The sequence below is a fragment of the Acanthisitta chloris genome, unplaced genomic scaffold (assembly GCF_000695815.1).
Source record: "Acanthisitta chloris isolate BGI_N310 unplaced genomic scaffold, ASM69581v1 scaffold22260, whole genome shotgun sequence".
Classification (NCBI taxonomy): domain Eukaryota; kingdom Metazoa; phylum Chordata; class Aves; order Passeriformes; family Acanthisittidae; genus Acanthisitta; species Acanthisitta chloris.
The window spans coordinates 3490-19644 of record NW_008650257.1 but is presented as its reverse complement, the minus strand read 5'-3'; the positions used below and the strand labels follow the sequence as shown (position 1 = coordinate 19644).

The window sequence follows — 16155 nt, the reverse complement described above, 5'->3', positions numbered from 1 at the left end:
CCCCCCAAAATCCAAAAGGAATAAAACCAGAGCAAATGGCTAAAAAAATCCCAAAATCCAGAAATCAAGGGGAAAATAATAAGCCTTTCCCACAAGTGCTGTGATTGCCATACCAGACAGACAATGTCAGTGATCCCAAATGCATAATATATCAGTGATAACATCTATCCTATCCTATATATTAAGTATACAGAATGTAATTAGTATATAAAATATATAATACAGCACATGGAATAGAATGGAATATGTTCTGTTATACATTATAAAATTAATTAGATATTATATGTTATTATTCTATACTTCACAATATAACGTGATGCACATTCTATTAGACATTATAGGCAGCAATATTTTATAACAACAACGACATCAGCATTGCTGTAACTCATGGGTCATCGCTATCATCCATTAGGTGTCCCAAAGGCAGAGGGATTTAATCAATATTCCTTGCTAATTAAAAATTTAGTATACTCCAAAGGTTGAATTTATGGAGAAATTTGGAGGTTTTGCTTGCTGCAGTGCATGGGGTTGGGCAAAAGGGCAGTGTGAGGTGGGAAGGTCTCACCTGGGCGTTGGGGATCTGCAGGGCTCCAGGGGCGATGGCTTGGGCGAGGACCTGCCCCTGTGACGTGACCATCGTCACGGGCTGGTACAGGGCTCCACCTAGGGAAAACAGACTTGTGGGGGGTCCGACACCCCTAGATTTCTCCCCCCCACCAGCCTGCCCTGTGCCCCTACCTGGCACAGCGGGTGAGCCGCTGCCGGTGCTCATGGCCAAGTTGCCAGGTGGGAGCGCGGCCGTCGGCACCACGATGCCAGGCGGGGGGTTGGATGCAGGCGGATGCAGGCGGCAGCGCTGCTGGGGAGCTCTGCAGCATCTCCTGTGGGAAACACACCAAACCCACAAATTGTAACACAGAATCACAGAGTGTCTTGAGCTGGATCCACGAGGATGAGTCCAGGTCTTGGCCCTGCACAGGAGATCCCAACAATCCACCATGTGCTGAGAGCACTGGTCAAACACTCCTGGAGCTCTGTCAGGCTTGGGGCTGTGTCCACTGCCCTGGGGAGCTGTTCAGTGCCCAAACACCTCTGGGGGAAGAACCTTTTCCTAATATCCAACCTAACCCTTCCCTGACACAGCTCCACGCTGGTCCCTCAGGTTCCACTGGTTGCCAGAGGGCAGAGGTCAGTGCTGCCCCTTGTGAGGAAGTTGTATCCAGCAAGGAGGGCTTCCCTCAGTCTCCTCTTCTCCAGGCTGACCAGCCTCAGCTGCTCCTCATGTGGCTTCCCCTCAAGGCCCTTCACCATCTTCACTGACTCCTTCTAATAGCTTAACAACATGTGGGAGGATGAAAGGTTTTATTTTCCCCCCTCCAATATATTTCCCCATTGCCCCTTTTTTCCCCCCTGTGGTTGAACAGGCAAAATTGCAGAAAAAAGGGATTTTTTTCCAGTTTGTTGCAATTGCAAGAAAAGATGGAAAAATAAGGATTTACGCTCTGCAATTCTCCCACTTAGCATCTTCCCCAAACTCATTTTCTTTGGGCAGCCACTATTTCCCATAAGATAAAAGGAAAAACGAAAAGAAAATATGATAGACCAGAAGGAAATTCTTTAATCTTCTCTCTAAAAATTTCAATTTTTTTTTTGTGCTTTGGCCAGGACTGGATGATGCAGCACTTGCTAAAAACAGCCAGGGTGAGCACCATAGCCTCCCTCTCCTAAAAGAATAGCAAAATACTGAAACCAGTAATAACATAACCCCATTTGATGTCATTCCTCTCAGCTTTAAGCTAATTTCTTGCAAAAAGCATTTTTTTTAGCCAAAAGCTGTAATTTTATTATCATCCTCATCTCTGGAGCAGCTCTTGCATGTGAGCATCAACTGCAAAGAGCCCAAATTGGATGATTATTTGATTATTTACTTGACTATTTGATTATTTATTTGCTTCTTTGATTATTTATTTGAATATTTGAATGATTAGTTGAGGGTTTAATGGCACATGTGGGGAGGGAACAGTGTCACGACTGAGGCTATGGGGGAATACAGGGCAGGATTGTGCAAATAATGTTGATTTTGTCATTTCAAAACAAACCCAAGAATCTCTCTAATTCACCCAGCTGGAATGGAAACAAAACTGTACTTATTTTTCCTCCATTTTCTCCCCATTTTCCCATTCTGCATCACTTCCCTAGTGTCCAGTTGGGTCTCAGGTGGTGAACATGTTAACAGAGGAGATTTCTTTTCACCTTTTAGTGGATTTTTCCTACATTTTGATCCCTTTCTTCAAGAAATCTATTCTTTGGGTTAAAAAAGGGTATTTCCTTGGACTGGTGATGTGCAGTGACACTGCAAAATGTGCCCATGGAAATGTGGTCAGGGTGGAAAATGCTGCACCTCCTTTTCTCCATGCAACAGAACTCCAGAGTTGGTCATCTGTCTGCACCGATCGATTCATTTTCCATCCAGAGATAACATGGCTGGAGCATTCCACAGGGATTTAGGGTATTCTGTGTCCACATCAATGCATTTCCCATTGCTGAGGGGGGGAAATGTGAGGTTTGGTCCTTTTTTCCCCCCTTTTCCCTATCACATCCATGTTTCTGTCAGCCTTTTCCCCATCAGCCACCAGCACTTTGCCTGTGAATGGCTCTGAACAAACCTCAAGCTTTTGATATCAAACCTCCTCACTGCACCTTCCCCTCCTGAGATGCTGAGCCCAGAATGTTGGCCCTGACGCCTCTGCCACATGTTATTTCTGTCCTTGTTGATGAGCTGAGTATTATTTACCCAGAAATTTTGCTGCAATTGCTGTGAATTTTTCATTCGCCTCCCAGACATTCCTTTCCAGAGCTGAATTAATTAACAAAATGCAAATATGACTGTAAAATCCTTGTACTTTTTTTTTCTAATATCCTTCCTCACCTCAAGTCTTCTGGGGGATGTGGTTTTCAGTTTGAAAAATGAGGGTTTCACAGCATACAGAGAGCAAAAATCAGTTGGTTTTGCACACATTTGGGCTTGGCTCTTGCTAAGCATCCAGTGAACAGCAACATTAGGAATATTCATGGCAAACCAAGTGTGGTCCAGGAGAACCTCAAAAAGCAGCCAGATATGGCCAGGGGCGACCAGAGATTTGGAGCAGCCTGAAGACCTCCAGCTTTCCTCGCCTGCCTGGTTTTGCCGTGACTCTTCCACAAGAAAAGCATCCAAGAGACCATTTTTGGAAGTGCATTGGGAAGAAAAAATTTGGAGTGTCAGAAACTAGGAACAGGAAACTGCTGTTTCCAGATAGAGGTCAAAGCCATTTTCAACAGCATTTTATGATGATAAAAATTGCGCATTTTTTGTGGTGTAGAGGAAACCTGTCCCAAAATAACATCTCAGAGGTGTCCAAAAAGGGGAAAATATTGGCAATTGTTAGAAAAAGATATGAAAGAAATTCATGATGTTTCTGCAGCACAACTGTGAAACCAAAGGGACCCAATGGAAGTGGAGGCTCTGCCCTAAAATAAATGCAGACAGATATCTCCAAGAACATTTAAAATATATATTTTGCATACTAATTGCCTCAGATTGCAAATGTCAGCCAAATTCTGCTACACTCACAGTTTGCTGCAGTGGAAAACATTTCATATTTTGGAAGTCAAAGACGTTCACAGAATCACAGGATGGTTTGGGTGGGAAGGACCTTAAAGCTCATCCGGTTCAAGCGCCTGCCATAGGCAGGGACACTTTTCACTAGCCCAGGTTGCTCCAAGCCCCATCCAACCTGGCCTGGAACACTGCCAGGGATGGGGCAGTCACAGCTTCTCTGGGCAACCTCAGCACCTCCAGCTGAAATGATTCCAGCAATTTTGAAATCTGAGTGTAAAAAGTTGCATCACTAGGTGTCTCTGCAGATCCACACGTAGACACTGACCTATGGCAGAACGTGACTTCTCAGAACTAAAAGTCACTTTAACAAAGAAAAAGCCCTGGGAGACGTCACACTGCACAAAGCCTTTGCCCACAATCAGGCAAATGTCCAAGTGCCCAAGTATAAGGAAGTGCTAAAATTCAGTGCATGTTGAACTGATGCCCTTCCCCTTGTGCTTTATGACACAGACATTTCTTTCTGGGTGGCACAGTTTGTAAGGCTCCTTCGTGCATGGATGGGTGGATGGAGAGGAGAAAAATGTTGGCTTTAAATAACAGAGAAATCGAGGCTTGTCCACAGGGCAAACTTGGCCAAATTAAGATCTCTATGAAGTACACCGATCCAACCACCAGCAACCTGGGCTTGGGGAAGGTGTCCCTGCTCATGGCAGGAGGGTGGAACGAGATGAACTTCAGACCCCTTCCAACCCAAACCATTCAATGACTCTATGGATAAGGAATTCCCTTGAGTGATTCTCCCCCTCTCCTCCGCTCTCATGAGACCCCACATGGAATACTGCGTGCAGTTCTGGTGTCCTCAACATAAGAAGGACAAGGAACTCTTGGAGCAAGTCCAGAGCAGGCCACGAAGTTGCTAAGAGGCCTGGAGCATCTCGCCTCTGAAGACAGGCTGAGGGAGTTGGGGCTGTTCAGTCTGGAGAAGAGAAGACTGCGTGGAGACCTCAGAGCAACTTTTCAATATCTGAAGGGCCTAAAAGGGAGCTGGAGAGGGACTCTGTGTTAGGAACTGCAGTGATAGGACAAGGGGTAATGGGTTCAAACTGAAGAAAAGGGAAAGTCTAGGTTGGATGTGGTAAAAATATTTTTTACTCTAAGGGTAGTGAGACACTGGCACAGGTTGCCCGGGGAGGCTGTGGCTGCCCTGACCGTGGCAGGGTTCAAGGCCAGACTGGATGAAGCCTTGAGCAACCTGACCTAGTGGGTAGGTGTCCCTGCCCATGGCAGGGGTTGGGAGTAGATGATCTGTAAGGACCATTCCAACTCTTAAATTCTATGATTCTATGAATTTGAGAAGGATGAAGGCTGCCCTGAAAATGCCCATTCAAGTACTGCCAATCTGCTGCATTTCTCACTTGAAATGATCTGAAAAAATGCAAAGCTGATTCAGTTTAAATGTCCCTGGCAGTGCTGTGGCTCTTGATATGGTGGATTTCTTCTTGCAAGTGGAGTCAACTGGAGAGCAGTGAGGAGCACTTGGATGTCAGAGGAAAGTTGAACTGATTAAGCATTGGGTGTAATTTGTTTCCCCCCTCCAGCAAGAATCAAGCACCTGCCCTTCCTACCAAATCCAAAAAAGGGGAAGGCTCATCCCATGGGAAAACCCCGAAGCTGTCACCCAAACTTGGGGACACAGAAATGATCAGGAGACATCTCTAGATTTGGCAGCATGAGAAGATTCCAGCGAAACACCTGTTGAGAGTTCTCTCATTCTTCCATCACCTTCAGACAGTTCTGCATTTCCAGATGTTCTTGCATTTTCCATCTCAGAAAGCACAGATAACACCAGGCCAAGGACCATCCTGTTTGGATATACCAGGGAATTCCCGTGATGACATTCTGACAGTTCCAGACATTGTTCTTCCAGTTCTGGTTGCCAACCTTGTCTTTGTTACTGTATATCCATAATTTTTTTAACACACTCTCCCATGGTAAAAAACTGCAAAATACTGAAATATTTCACTTTCATTACAAACTTGGTGCATCTCCTCATGAGAGGACTGACACTCCTCCCAAGCCCTGGAAAAACCTCTGTGCTGAGAAACCTCATTCATTGATACTCACTGCATTTTATTATTTAGATTTTTCTTTCAAAATCCTAAATTAATGGCCCAGTTGCTCTTCGAGCTGCCCAAGACCAACAGGTTGATATTAGCCATTGGAATTAGGTCGAAATGATCCCACTTGCCACTTTTGAAACACTGATCCCATGATTTTGCAGCTCTCTGGAGCCCTTAAAACTCAACTGATGGACATAGTGTATTTCCACAGTATTTTTTAAGCCTTCTCCTTGCATATTCAAGTATTCCCGATGAGCTGGCACTTGACATTGCATAGTTGGTACTTAGAAAATATTTGCCATTGTACTGTCGCTGTCTGTCATCCTCATCTGATGATCCAATGAGGTGGTGGCTCCCTCTGGTCCATCACTGAATCCATCACTGAATCCATCACTGTTGCCTGCTGAAAATCTCTTCGTCATTGAGTACTTCCCTCCAGCTGGGTCTTTCCTGGGCGTGCTCCCATTTATTTAGCAACTGCCTCCAAATCCTCATCTGAATTCCTCAACTTTCAAGTCTTGCCCGGAAGGGAAACAACAGCAGCTCTGGGTTTGCAGGAATCAGAGGTGCTTGGTACCTCTCCATGGGCCTGATTATTTCCCAAAGACTTCTGCTAATTTTCTGATATGATCCCACCTCTTTGTGCGGCACTAAATCCTCATTACTTTTCCTAACCGATGCATTCTAATTAGATCAACACTTTAAAAAAAAAAAAAAAGGAAAGGAGAGAAAAAAACCCTCACAATAGCCACAGGACAGCTTTCCATCTCATTAACTCCCTCACTTATTATTTTCATGAAAATTACTGATAAAAAACGTGCGTCTCCATTCGCTGGGACCAGGAGCTTCGGCAGCTCCTATCTAACATCTCTCTCATCACCCGGGATGTGAGCTGTTGCCATGGTGATGCACAATAATAGAAACTAATAAATTACAAACGAGATGCTCGTTGAGCAATTATTGTTCTCTTTTATGCAAGTGTCTTGCTAATTTTGATCATAAGGAATGCGACCATAAAGCAGCGAAGGACTAATAAGTCCATTTCTAGAGATGATTAGAAAATAGAGTCAGGATGAGGTTTTTTTAGATCAGTGATTAAGTGGTTTGGTGCTTTCAGGGAACCCAAATAAGAAATAGAACTTTTCAGGAGCCTTTTCCCTCACTGCGCTGGGAGCTGCAAACTCTGAAGCACTTGGAGCTGAGCTCGTAAAAATGATTTTTTTTCCTTTCCACCACCTTAAAAATGCCCTGAAAAGTCCTAAAAATTCCTAAAATTCCCCCTCCCCCCATTCCTTTTCGGGATGAAGCCTGAGTTATTTTGTGTTGGCTGCAGTTATTTCTGGTGGAATTGTGCAAACCCAAATTTAATCTTTCTCCCCCCAAAAATCAAGTATCCGAGAGAGAAAACCCCAAGGGATACACAATATAGCAGCAAGTTTTTTGGGATGCAATCAGCCAACATTTATTCCCTGCACTGCAGGTGCATGTGAGAACCCCAATTCATGGGCAACTTTTTTCCAAATATTAAGTTCCAATCCCTTATTTTGACCCCAAAGCCACCAAAGTGTAGCTTGGTTTGGCCATTTCAGTTGATATTTCTGCAATCCTCAGGCATTTCCTTGTACTCTTCCACAATGTTTGGGGCACCAAATGTTTCCTTCTCCCAGCTAAAATCCACATTATGCAAAAAAAAAGGCAAGGTTAGAATGTTGATCATGCTGGGGGAGAAGTGCAAGATGTGCTGGGGCACAAAAAGGAGCAGAGAAGCCAAAAAGGCATATCTGAGCCCCAAAAATCTGTTGAGCTGCCTTGAAACAAAGAGAGAGAGCAGTAGTGAAAAAAATGGTGATATTTCTCTCTCTCCTGCCAGTACATAATTTTTTCAGGAAAAAAATGCAAATCTCTTGTTGATATTCCCATATACCACCAATTGGTTCTGCAGTTCCTTCCCCTTATGTTTCATTGCTACAACATGAGTGGTTAGGAGAAGCCCTTGACTCTCCCTTTCGCAGAGCCATAAACACTGGAGTTGCAGCTCTGCCAAACCCAAGGGAAAAAAGGCCACCAAAAAAACCCTTAAGATAAAGGAAGAAAATTCCTGCATCATCATTTATTGCACCATATGAGCTAGATATGGGGTTTTTAATTCCTGGGGATGACTCATGACTTTTCAGGAGGCCACAACTTTTGTAGAGCAACTCTGAAAACTTGATGGTGCAACTCGCCCACTGGCCAATGTGAGGAGAGGCTGAGGGAGCTGGGCTTGTTCAGCCTGGAGAAGAGGAGGCTCAGGGGAGACCTTCTCACCCTCTACAACTCCCTGACAGGAGGTTGGAGTCAGGTGGGATCAGTCTCTTCTCCCAGGCAACCAGCAGCAGGACAAGAGGGCACAGACTCAAGCTCTGCCAGGGGACGTTTAGGTTGGATATTAGGAAGAGATTTTTTTACAGAGAGAGTAGTCAGGCATTGGAATGTGCTGCCCAGGGAGGTGGTGGATTCACTGTCCCTGGAGGTTTTTAAGATGAGACTGGATGTGGTACTTAGTGCCATGGTCTACTAACCATGGTAAGGTTGGACTTTTGTGATCTTGGAGGTCTTTTCCAACCTGGTTGATTCTATGACTGATTGGTGGTTGCAATTGCAATGCATTGGTGATTAGAGGTGAATTTTAAGGTGTTACCTGGGGGTGGAGGCTGATGGAGGAGGGGTTGGGGGAGTAGGGCCCCCCCAGGTCATTCCTGAGTAGGTTGTCGCTGTGCATCTTGGTTTTGAGGCAGGTGATGTAGCGGTTACAAAAGTCCTTGCACAGCTCATTGACCTTCTCCAACTCCAGGAGGTGGATGCGCAGCACCTGGATCGCCTTCACCATCTATGCAAGGGCACAGAGTGGCACAGTTAAAATCAGCTTTTCCCTTGGAAAAAAAACCCCAAAAAATCAATATTCTCACCCAAAATCTAATGATACTGATCCCAATGGTAGAATTAAATCAATTTCCTTTCTCAACACACCTAAAAAAAAATCAATATTCTGGCCCAAAACCCATCCCAGAGCACATCCCTCTGCACATCTTCATTTCTTTTCCTTCCTCATCAATTGGAACTCTGAAATCCCAAGAGGCAAAAAAAAAAAAAAAAAAGTTACCAAATTCGCCATTGCCTTCATGGGAATTTCTCAGGAAAAAAAAGTCTAAGCCAAAGCCCTGGATGTTGAAATGCGTTTGGTTACTCTCTGGAGGCCACTTCTTCTAACAAGCTTACGGGGCTGCAACTGAGCCGTGAGCTGTTGTCAGCACACAGCCTGGGCCTCATTAAAACGTACCCCATAAACCTTCAAAAATTTACACATAAAACATTCCTCTCGCCGAGCTGAAACCTTAAGTTTTACAGCTGCTGTTTGAAATCTTGCATAATATATAAAATTTCAGCTATTCACTCCAGGGCAATAAATCCGGTTTTATGTAACAAAGCGTCTTTGCATTTCAAAGGGTGTTTTTAACTTGCAAATTTTAGTGGTCATCTTTACAAACTGCAAGTCTCCATGGCTGGGAAACATCCTGAAAAATCCAGGGCCAAACTCTGGTGGCAGCTGCATGATGGAGAAAGTGAATTTTTGGTTAGAGAACAATAGGAATGATGAGTTGTGGCTGGAAAGATCCTTTTTATTTTGTGCTTTTTTTGCCTTTTTTTTTTCCTTCCTGCCTTTTTTTTCCTCTCTCTCCTCTGCAGCTGGCACAGGCAAAGCACAAGGTGGAGGTGTCGTGCCCCAGCTTTCCGCATCCTCCTAGGGCTCAATGGCCATGAAAGTCAATATTCAAGGGCAAAGGCAAGAAGACCTGACACATATATGTATAAAAAATAAATCTCTCAATTATCTCAGCTCATTTGCTTAGGGTCTCATTTTATGTCCCTGCTCCGCTGCGTCGTATATCTGTCCGGATCAAGAGTTACAGTTGGACGGCGTACGTGCGCGGGGTTGTAAAAAATACAGATGCTGAATTAATTGACTGTGTGGCACTCGGCAGCTGATTGAGTTGATAATGGTGAGATCTGACCTTTTTCTAATTTCTAATTATGTGCATCTTGGCAGTGAGGAATACATGACTCTTATTCTAATGATAGCTAATGCCGCTGGCCTTTTCATCCCTGCTTTGCCTTCACCAATTTCCTGGGAATCCGTGGCGTTCAAAAAAAAAAAAACACCCAAAAAATTACCAAAAAGAAAGACAATGTAAATAGGGGGAAAAGTGTCAGCTCAGGGACAGGTTTGAAATGTTGAATTTTGAATGCTGCAAGACTTTTTCTCCCAAAATTCCCTTCAGCTAGTGCCTCCCACCACCAGGAATGGTGCTTCTTCCTCATCAGATTAACTGGTTTGATGCACATCACCCACAGTGAGTGATTTGCATGGATTTTGGAGGAGTTCTGGGCATTGAATGGAATATTACATACAGATATGGACTAGGAATAGTGCAAACAACATATATAAGAGATACAGATAGAGAAAGCAATAGCTGTAGATGAATATGGTCAGTGCTGCAAGGTCATACATGGGATCAGTGCACCTGCCAATGGTCACATTTCACCTTGGCAGCAAGAGTTGAGCCAAAATATGCCCAAAAAACCATGATTGGTATGGAGTTTTTTTAAGAAACCACTGAAAAAACAGAGAAAATACTCAATGTGGACACATCTCCTGCACTGACTATTTGCCAGAGATGTTTCACCTTGATTTGTGTAGAAATAGGTTATCCTTCCCCAAAATTTTAGATTTCTTTTGCTTCACTGGCTCCATTTCTCTCCTCCTGCTCATTACACCCATTGTTAGTGCAATGGGTTTTTTGGTATACCTCAGGAGCATGTTCAGCCCCAAAACTGAAATAATCCAAAACTTTGCTTGGGTTTGGTTTTTGTTACTTGTCCCAGAGTGATTTCTTTTCTTGACTAAAAGGTTATGGCAAAATGGGTTTAATAATCCACAAAAGGGGCTTTGTGTGGTCCACAAATATTTTGGAGGGCATTCCACAGCCTCTTCGTTTAGCTCGTCTGCCCAAGCTGAAATCTGACACAAAAGGTGTGGGATTTTGCTCCATGCTGAAACCACCTCTTGTCTTTTTCAGGAAAGCAGCAGTTTTTGCACCTAGATGAGCTTTGCTTATTCTTCTTCCCTTTGTGACAGGTCATCATGAAAAATCACCTCCTCAATGTCTGTAATACTTGGGAAAAGATGCCTGTGAATTGCTTATTTTGCTTCTTTACTGTGATGGAAATCCCTCTGCTACATATCCCAGGGGACATGCCAACCTCGAGGGAAGGTGTTCTGCTCTTTGCATCAGCAGAGGTGGGCACAATTGCCTCTTATGACCTTCAAACTTCTGCTTGAGCAGAATCAGGATGGTGCCATAGTCCTGTCTACCCACACACTGGCCATGGAGACCACATGTGGAGGTTTTGTGGACAAAACAGTGGGATTTGGGGATGTTTCTTTAGGTCTGCACAAGAGAAAAGCTCCATCCCAACCAGAATCTTCTGAGACACCTTCTAGCAGAAATGGGTATGGTAGGAAGTTTGGGTTGTTGTGACAGGGAAGCCACCAAAACAGGTTCAAAGGATCCATCACCTTATGGAAAAAGCTCCCATTCTTCCCTGTTCCTAAGATAAAGCACTGGCCATCGCACTTCAAACAAGCTGGTGCCAGACAAGAATGCTGATGCTATTGCATCGGGCACTGAACAGCAGCAGTTCCTACAGAGATTGCAAGTTTTGGGACATAAACCAGCCAGTAATCCTGGCTGTTTCCAGGAACCTTGCTGACACCATGGAGTTTGTTCACGAAAAGGAGTCAAAAACCAGGCAGGGCTTTGTTCTCATAGGGGATCTTCTGGAGAAGGTCTCAGAGAAGGTGCTGGAGGTGGTCTCACAAGGTCTATGGAAAACATTGCCAAGATAGCCAACACTGCAAACAGAGCCCAAGGACATGGAGATAGATCTTAATTTGTTCCTCACCCCCTACCTTCTTGCCACCCCCCAAAAACCATTTGCCAAGCCCCAGCTGCCTCTACCAGGTTATCCAGCTCGGGGTCATCACTGAAGAAGGGCTTGTGCTCCTGCTCCTGCTGGTGGACAAAGTTCTCAATGTCGACGTCAAAGCTGGCTGAGGTGATGCACTCGGAGCCCTGGGTTGCCTGCTCACACTTCTCAAACAGCAACGTCAGCAGTGGGAAGAACGGGTGCCTGTGGAGGACAAAGAGACCCTAATGCCCATTGTTTTAGATGCCATGTCCACCTTTACCCCACATCATCCATCCATCCATCCATCCATCCATCCATCCATCCATCCATCCATCCATTCCCTCCCAGCTTGCAAGAACCTGGTGCTAGCAAACCTCACTCCCAAGGCACACTGGAAGTGTTTCCTCTAAACCTTTTCTAACAAGAAAAAAGAACTAAAAAATTGCAAAATTCATCATCTCCTCCACCAGGCACTGACTTCTCCCAGTGTCCTGGTGTTTTCCATTGCTGCACCAAAGCCAGCATTTCCTAAATGTCTTACCATAGGCAAAAAGCTTTGACTTTGGGCTGGATGTCTTGAAGCCATATGCTGCCCTGGTGGCTTTGCACCTCAGGGATCAACATCAACACCTGCTCAGGCGTGGTAATATTTTAACTCAGAATGTCTCTCTTGGTTGGAGATGATCACTGCAGCCTTCTACACACCTACAGCATCCTATGGACCAACCCTACTATGGGCTGCTCCTCCATCAAGAGGTCTAATTCGCACCTCGGTCAAGTTGACAGACGGGTCAAATCCCAGTTCTTTCTTACCATGAGATGACTCTTGAAAAGAAAGACTTATAATTTGCCTTGAAATCCACAATTTGCTCCAAGGATAATGCTAAACTGATGCAATATAAAATGCAAACACACAGACAGCACCAATGCACATGGAGAACACAGGAATGAAGACCATGGGTGTAGCCTAGGCCTCCATGAGCCTCTCCAGCTGTGCATGTTGAAATAAAAAAGCTTTTATGGAGTCTCTCAGGGCAGAAATGCAAAATGCTGCTCCAGGACTAGTCTTCCCCAGCACTCCAGTTATCCCAGCACGGTGGGATGGGGTCACCATTCTATCACTGAAAGATAGTCCAAAAGATGATTATAAATCACTTCCTGACAGTGTTTTCTGAGTCGGAGTCAGGCGAAGGGGTTAAACCCCTCGGCTAAGTCTTCATTTGCAGCCGCTAATACCACAGCATATTATAGTTTAATCTGTCCTGATCCTGGTTTAATGCAGGATTCAGCGAGGCTGGACAGGGAACAGTGGCGGGGGGAAATCATTTCATAATTTCGGCAGCCCCGATGGGGCTTAGCCCAGGGATATGAAAGGCAAATTCCAGGCGGAAGGTTGAATTATTGGGACTTATAAATGGTGGCACGGCAGCAGGTGCCAGGTGCCATTTCCAGAGCTGCTCCATCAATTAGGAGCAAGGGCAGGGAATTATCCCAAGGATGGGGGTTTGGGGAGAGGGACTGAGTAACTTGTAGCCCCTTTGCTTTGAGGGGTTGCGTGGGCCAAGGGGGGATTAAGGCATCACCTCGTGATCTCCAGTATTACTGATGGGGGCAGTGCTGCTATGGATCCCCTGGAATGTTTCAGACCTGGAGAGAAGGAGGAGGAGGAGGGGGAGGCACACGGATGAGAGGAGGATGGTTTGCTTTTCAGTTGAAAAGAAGATGAATAATTAAAATTTAAGGTAAAATGAAATTAAACAAAGTCGAATCCTATCCAACCAAATCCATCAGAATCAAAATACAACTAAACAATCAAATCAACAAAGAGCATCAAACAAAATAAAATAACATAAAATTTTAAAAAACCCCATGAAATAACATAAAAGGATCTAAACCAAAATAATAAAGTACAACAAGAAGAAAAGTGGGTGCAAAACCCCCAGGGGTGGGTTAAGGGAGAGCACCGCGGCCACTCCCCGAGCACAGTGCTGAGGAGTATCGAAATTTGTGGTTCTGCCATGAGCTGGGTGCCCAGTTGATGGTTTGGTTGGTTTTTTTTTCCTTTTTGCATGGGAAAAAAACCAACCCAACCCACCATTTTCTCCATTTCCACCCTTTCTGTGGCTACACGAGGCAGAGGAAAGGACAACCCACATGGGGGTACAGGCAGAGGTTGTGGCATGAAAATTGAGAGCCCATTCTTCCCATGAAATTTGAGGGGGAATAGAGGGATATCCAGAATGCACAGGGGAAACAGAAGGATTTCCCCACTGCAGGTGTTACAGAGCTGGAAAATCACCCCTGTGGCACGAGGAAGGGTTTTGGGGTGGAATAATCTGCTTTTGCTGAATATGGTTTTGCAAAAAAACCTGTTGGTTTTTCTTTTTCCCAGGGAATCCTCCAAATGAAAGGGCTGAACCAGCCCTGACATTTTCCTGCAGGAAAGAGGTCGTTTGCAGCCACTAATAAAAAGGATTTGACATGGGCTAATAAAGAGGAATGAATTCCTCTAATGGCCTAATTTCCCACCTTCAGCCTCGCTCAAGCCAGTTGCATCACAACACAAAGTTCTGTATTTTTTTACTCCTTTCCCCCTCAAAAAAACTCTAAGAAAAAAAATCAATAAACCCCCCCCCCCCAAAAAAAAGAAGAGAAACTTAATGCAAAGCAATCCAGTGGTTTCCCACTTGGAAAAATCCAATTTGCAGTGCTGGGGTGGTTTAAGCATCATTTCCCTTCAGGAGCATCATCTTTTCTGCTCCAAAATCCATCAGGAAGTCCCAGCCTTGCTGGTGCATAAGTCAAGAAAATAGTTTAGCTGGGAAACAATTGCAGCTGAGACGTGCTGCTGTTGGACAAGGCCCTGCCAAGCTGCTCCACACCAGGCAGGAAGGAGCAGGATTCATTTTTTTCCTCCTTTTTCTGCTAGAGCATAAACCTGCTGGGGTGACTTGTCCAGAAGTTTTTATATTTCCCATAACATTTTCCCAGCAATTTCCTTCCAGGTTGATCGACCAACGCTCACAGTGCCACCTGCCCTGGTGCAATCAGCAATTAGCTAAACTTCCTGAGTTTCGGTGAAGGGAATGGACCCAGGAGGGCCAAGAAAATCCTTTTGTGTGATGACATATAAACGATCCATATTAACCCCTGGATAGGGGAATATTTAGCAAAAATAGATTCATTTTAGAGCTAAAAATGTATCTGGGGGGTCATTTTGGCTGGTACCCCTAAACAAACATCTGGATTTGGGCAACAAGTCCATGTGGGACTAGACAACAAATTTTTCCCCATTTTTCAAGGTGGGAAATACCTCTCACAAGGCATTTTTGCATGTTTTTGACCTTCGAGCCAAGGTGAGAACTAAAATTTTTTTGTTTTGCTTTCCGTATCCCACGAATGCTGCAAAACTCCTCACTGAAGGACAAAGAAATGGTGTGGTTTTTTTTCCTCAAATCACTTCTTTTGCTTTGAGAGAACGATATCCATCACTGGAGAAAAACCTTGAAACCTGCTGCCAAAAACCCTTTGTGTTTTCCTGGGGAACCAGTGTGTTTATTCCACCCTTTCATTCACTTTTTAGCCTCATAATATTTGACTCTTTGGAGTACAAATATTTTAGTTCCTTCAATTCTAAGCTGGAATTTTTTGGCTCACAAGACCCTGCAGTTCTGGCCATTGACAAGTGTTAGTCCTTAAACTTAATCCAAATTATATGGGAATATTATTACTGTTACATCACTACAGTATGTTCTAGCATTGTAAATAATCACATATCACTTACATAATTATGTATTACTTATATAATTATACTAATTAGAATATTATTTGCAGCAATTATACAATAACATTACTGCACATATTGCAATATTATGTATTATTATCCTCAAAGTGAGGAAAAAAGGGAACTGGAGGGTCAACCATCCCTTACCCATTGCTGCTGTAGGAACACATGAACTGCACATTTCAGGTTACTATGTGGCTTTACTGTTTCTGGGCTTTTTCAGCCCCAAATTGCAAAGCTTTGGCCCCGCAAAAGGACAATTTGGGTTTTTTTGAGGCTATTTTGGTGGGGGAAGATGCTGCAAAATAAAGACCATGAAGGAGCTGCACCACCATGCAACATGATCAATAGTTATTATAGTTAAAAAGGAGCTGATTGTTAATCCTCCCCTTCCTGGGTGTTAATTAATGCATTAGAAGAACAGTGGATTAATAATGCATCACACTAATGAATGCACCAACCAACCGATGCATTCGTTCATGCAGTAACGAACGCATCGCCAAGTCGGTGCATTAATCAGGCATTATGGTAACAAAGGCATTAATTAAAATGCATTAATGAATGCATTCATTAATAAATGCACACTGCAATTAGCTTTGCATCACCTGTAGACAGCTCTCTTGTCGGCCTCCAGCTGTGCC

The 16155-nt window shown here is 44.2% G+C and overlaps 1 protein-coding gene across 1 annotated transcript in view; it reads right to left on the bottom strand.

The window, feature by feature from the left end:
- PKNOX2 (PBX/knotted 1 homeobox 2) overlaps nt 1-16155 on the bottom strand; it is a 23289-nt gene that overhangs the window by 5859 nt on the left and 1275 nt on the right. Inside the window, 6 exon segments of the mRNA XM_009084286.1 lie at nt 566-663; nt 739-850; nt 852-881; nt 8402-8590; nt 11781-11952; nt 16120-16155. The exon segment at nt 16120-16155 is cut by the window's right edge and continues 29 nt beyond it. Of these exon segments, the coding sequence (XP_009082534.1) occupies nt 566-663; nt 739-850; nt 852-881; nt 8402-8590; nt 11781-11952; nt 16120-16155 (637 nt within the window).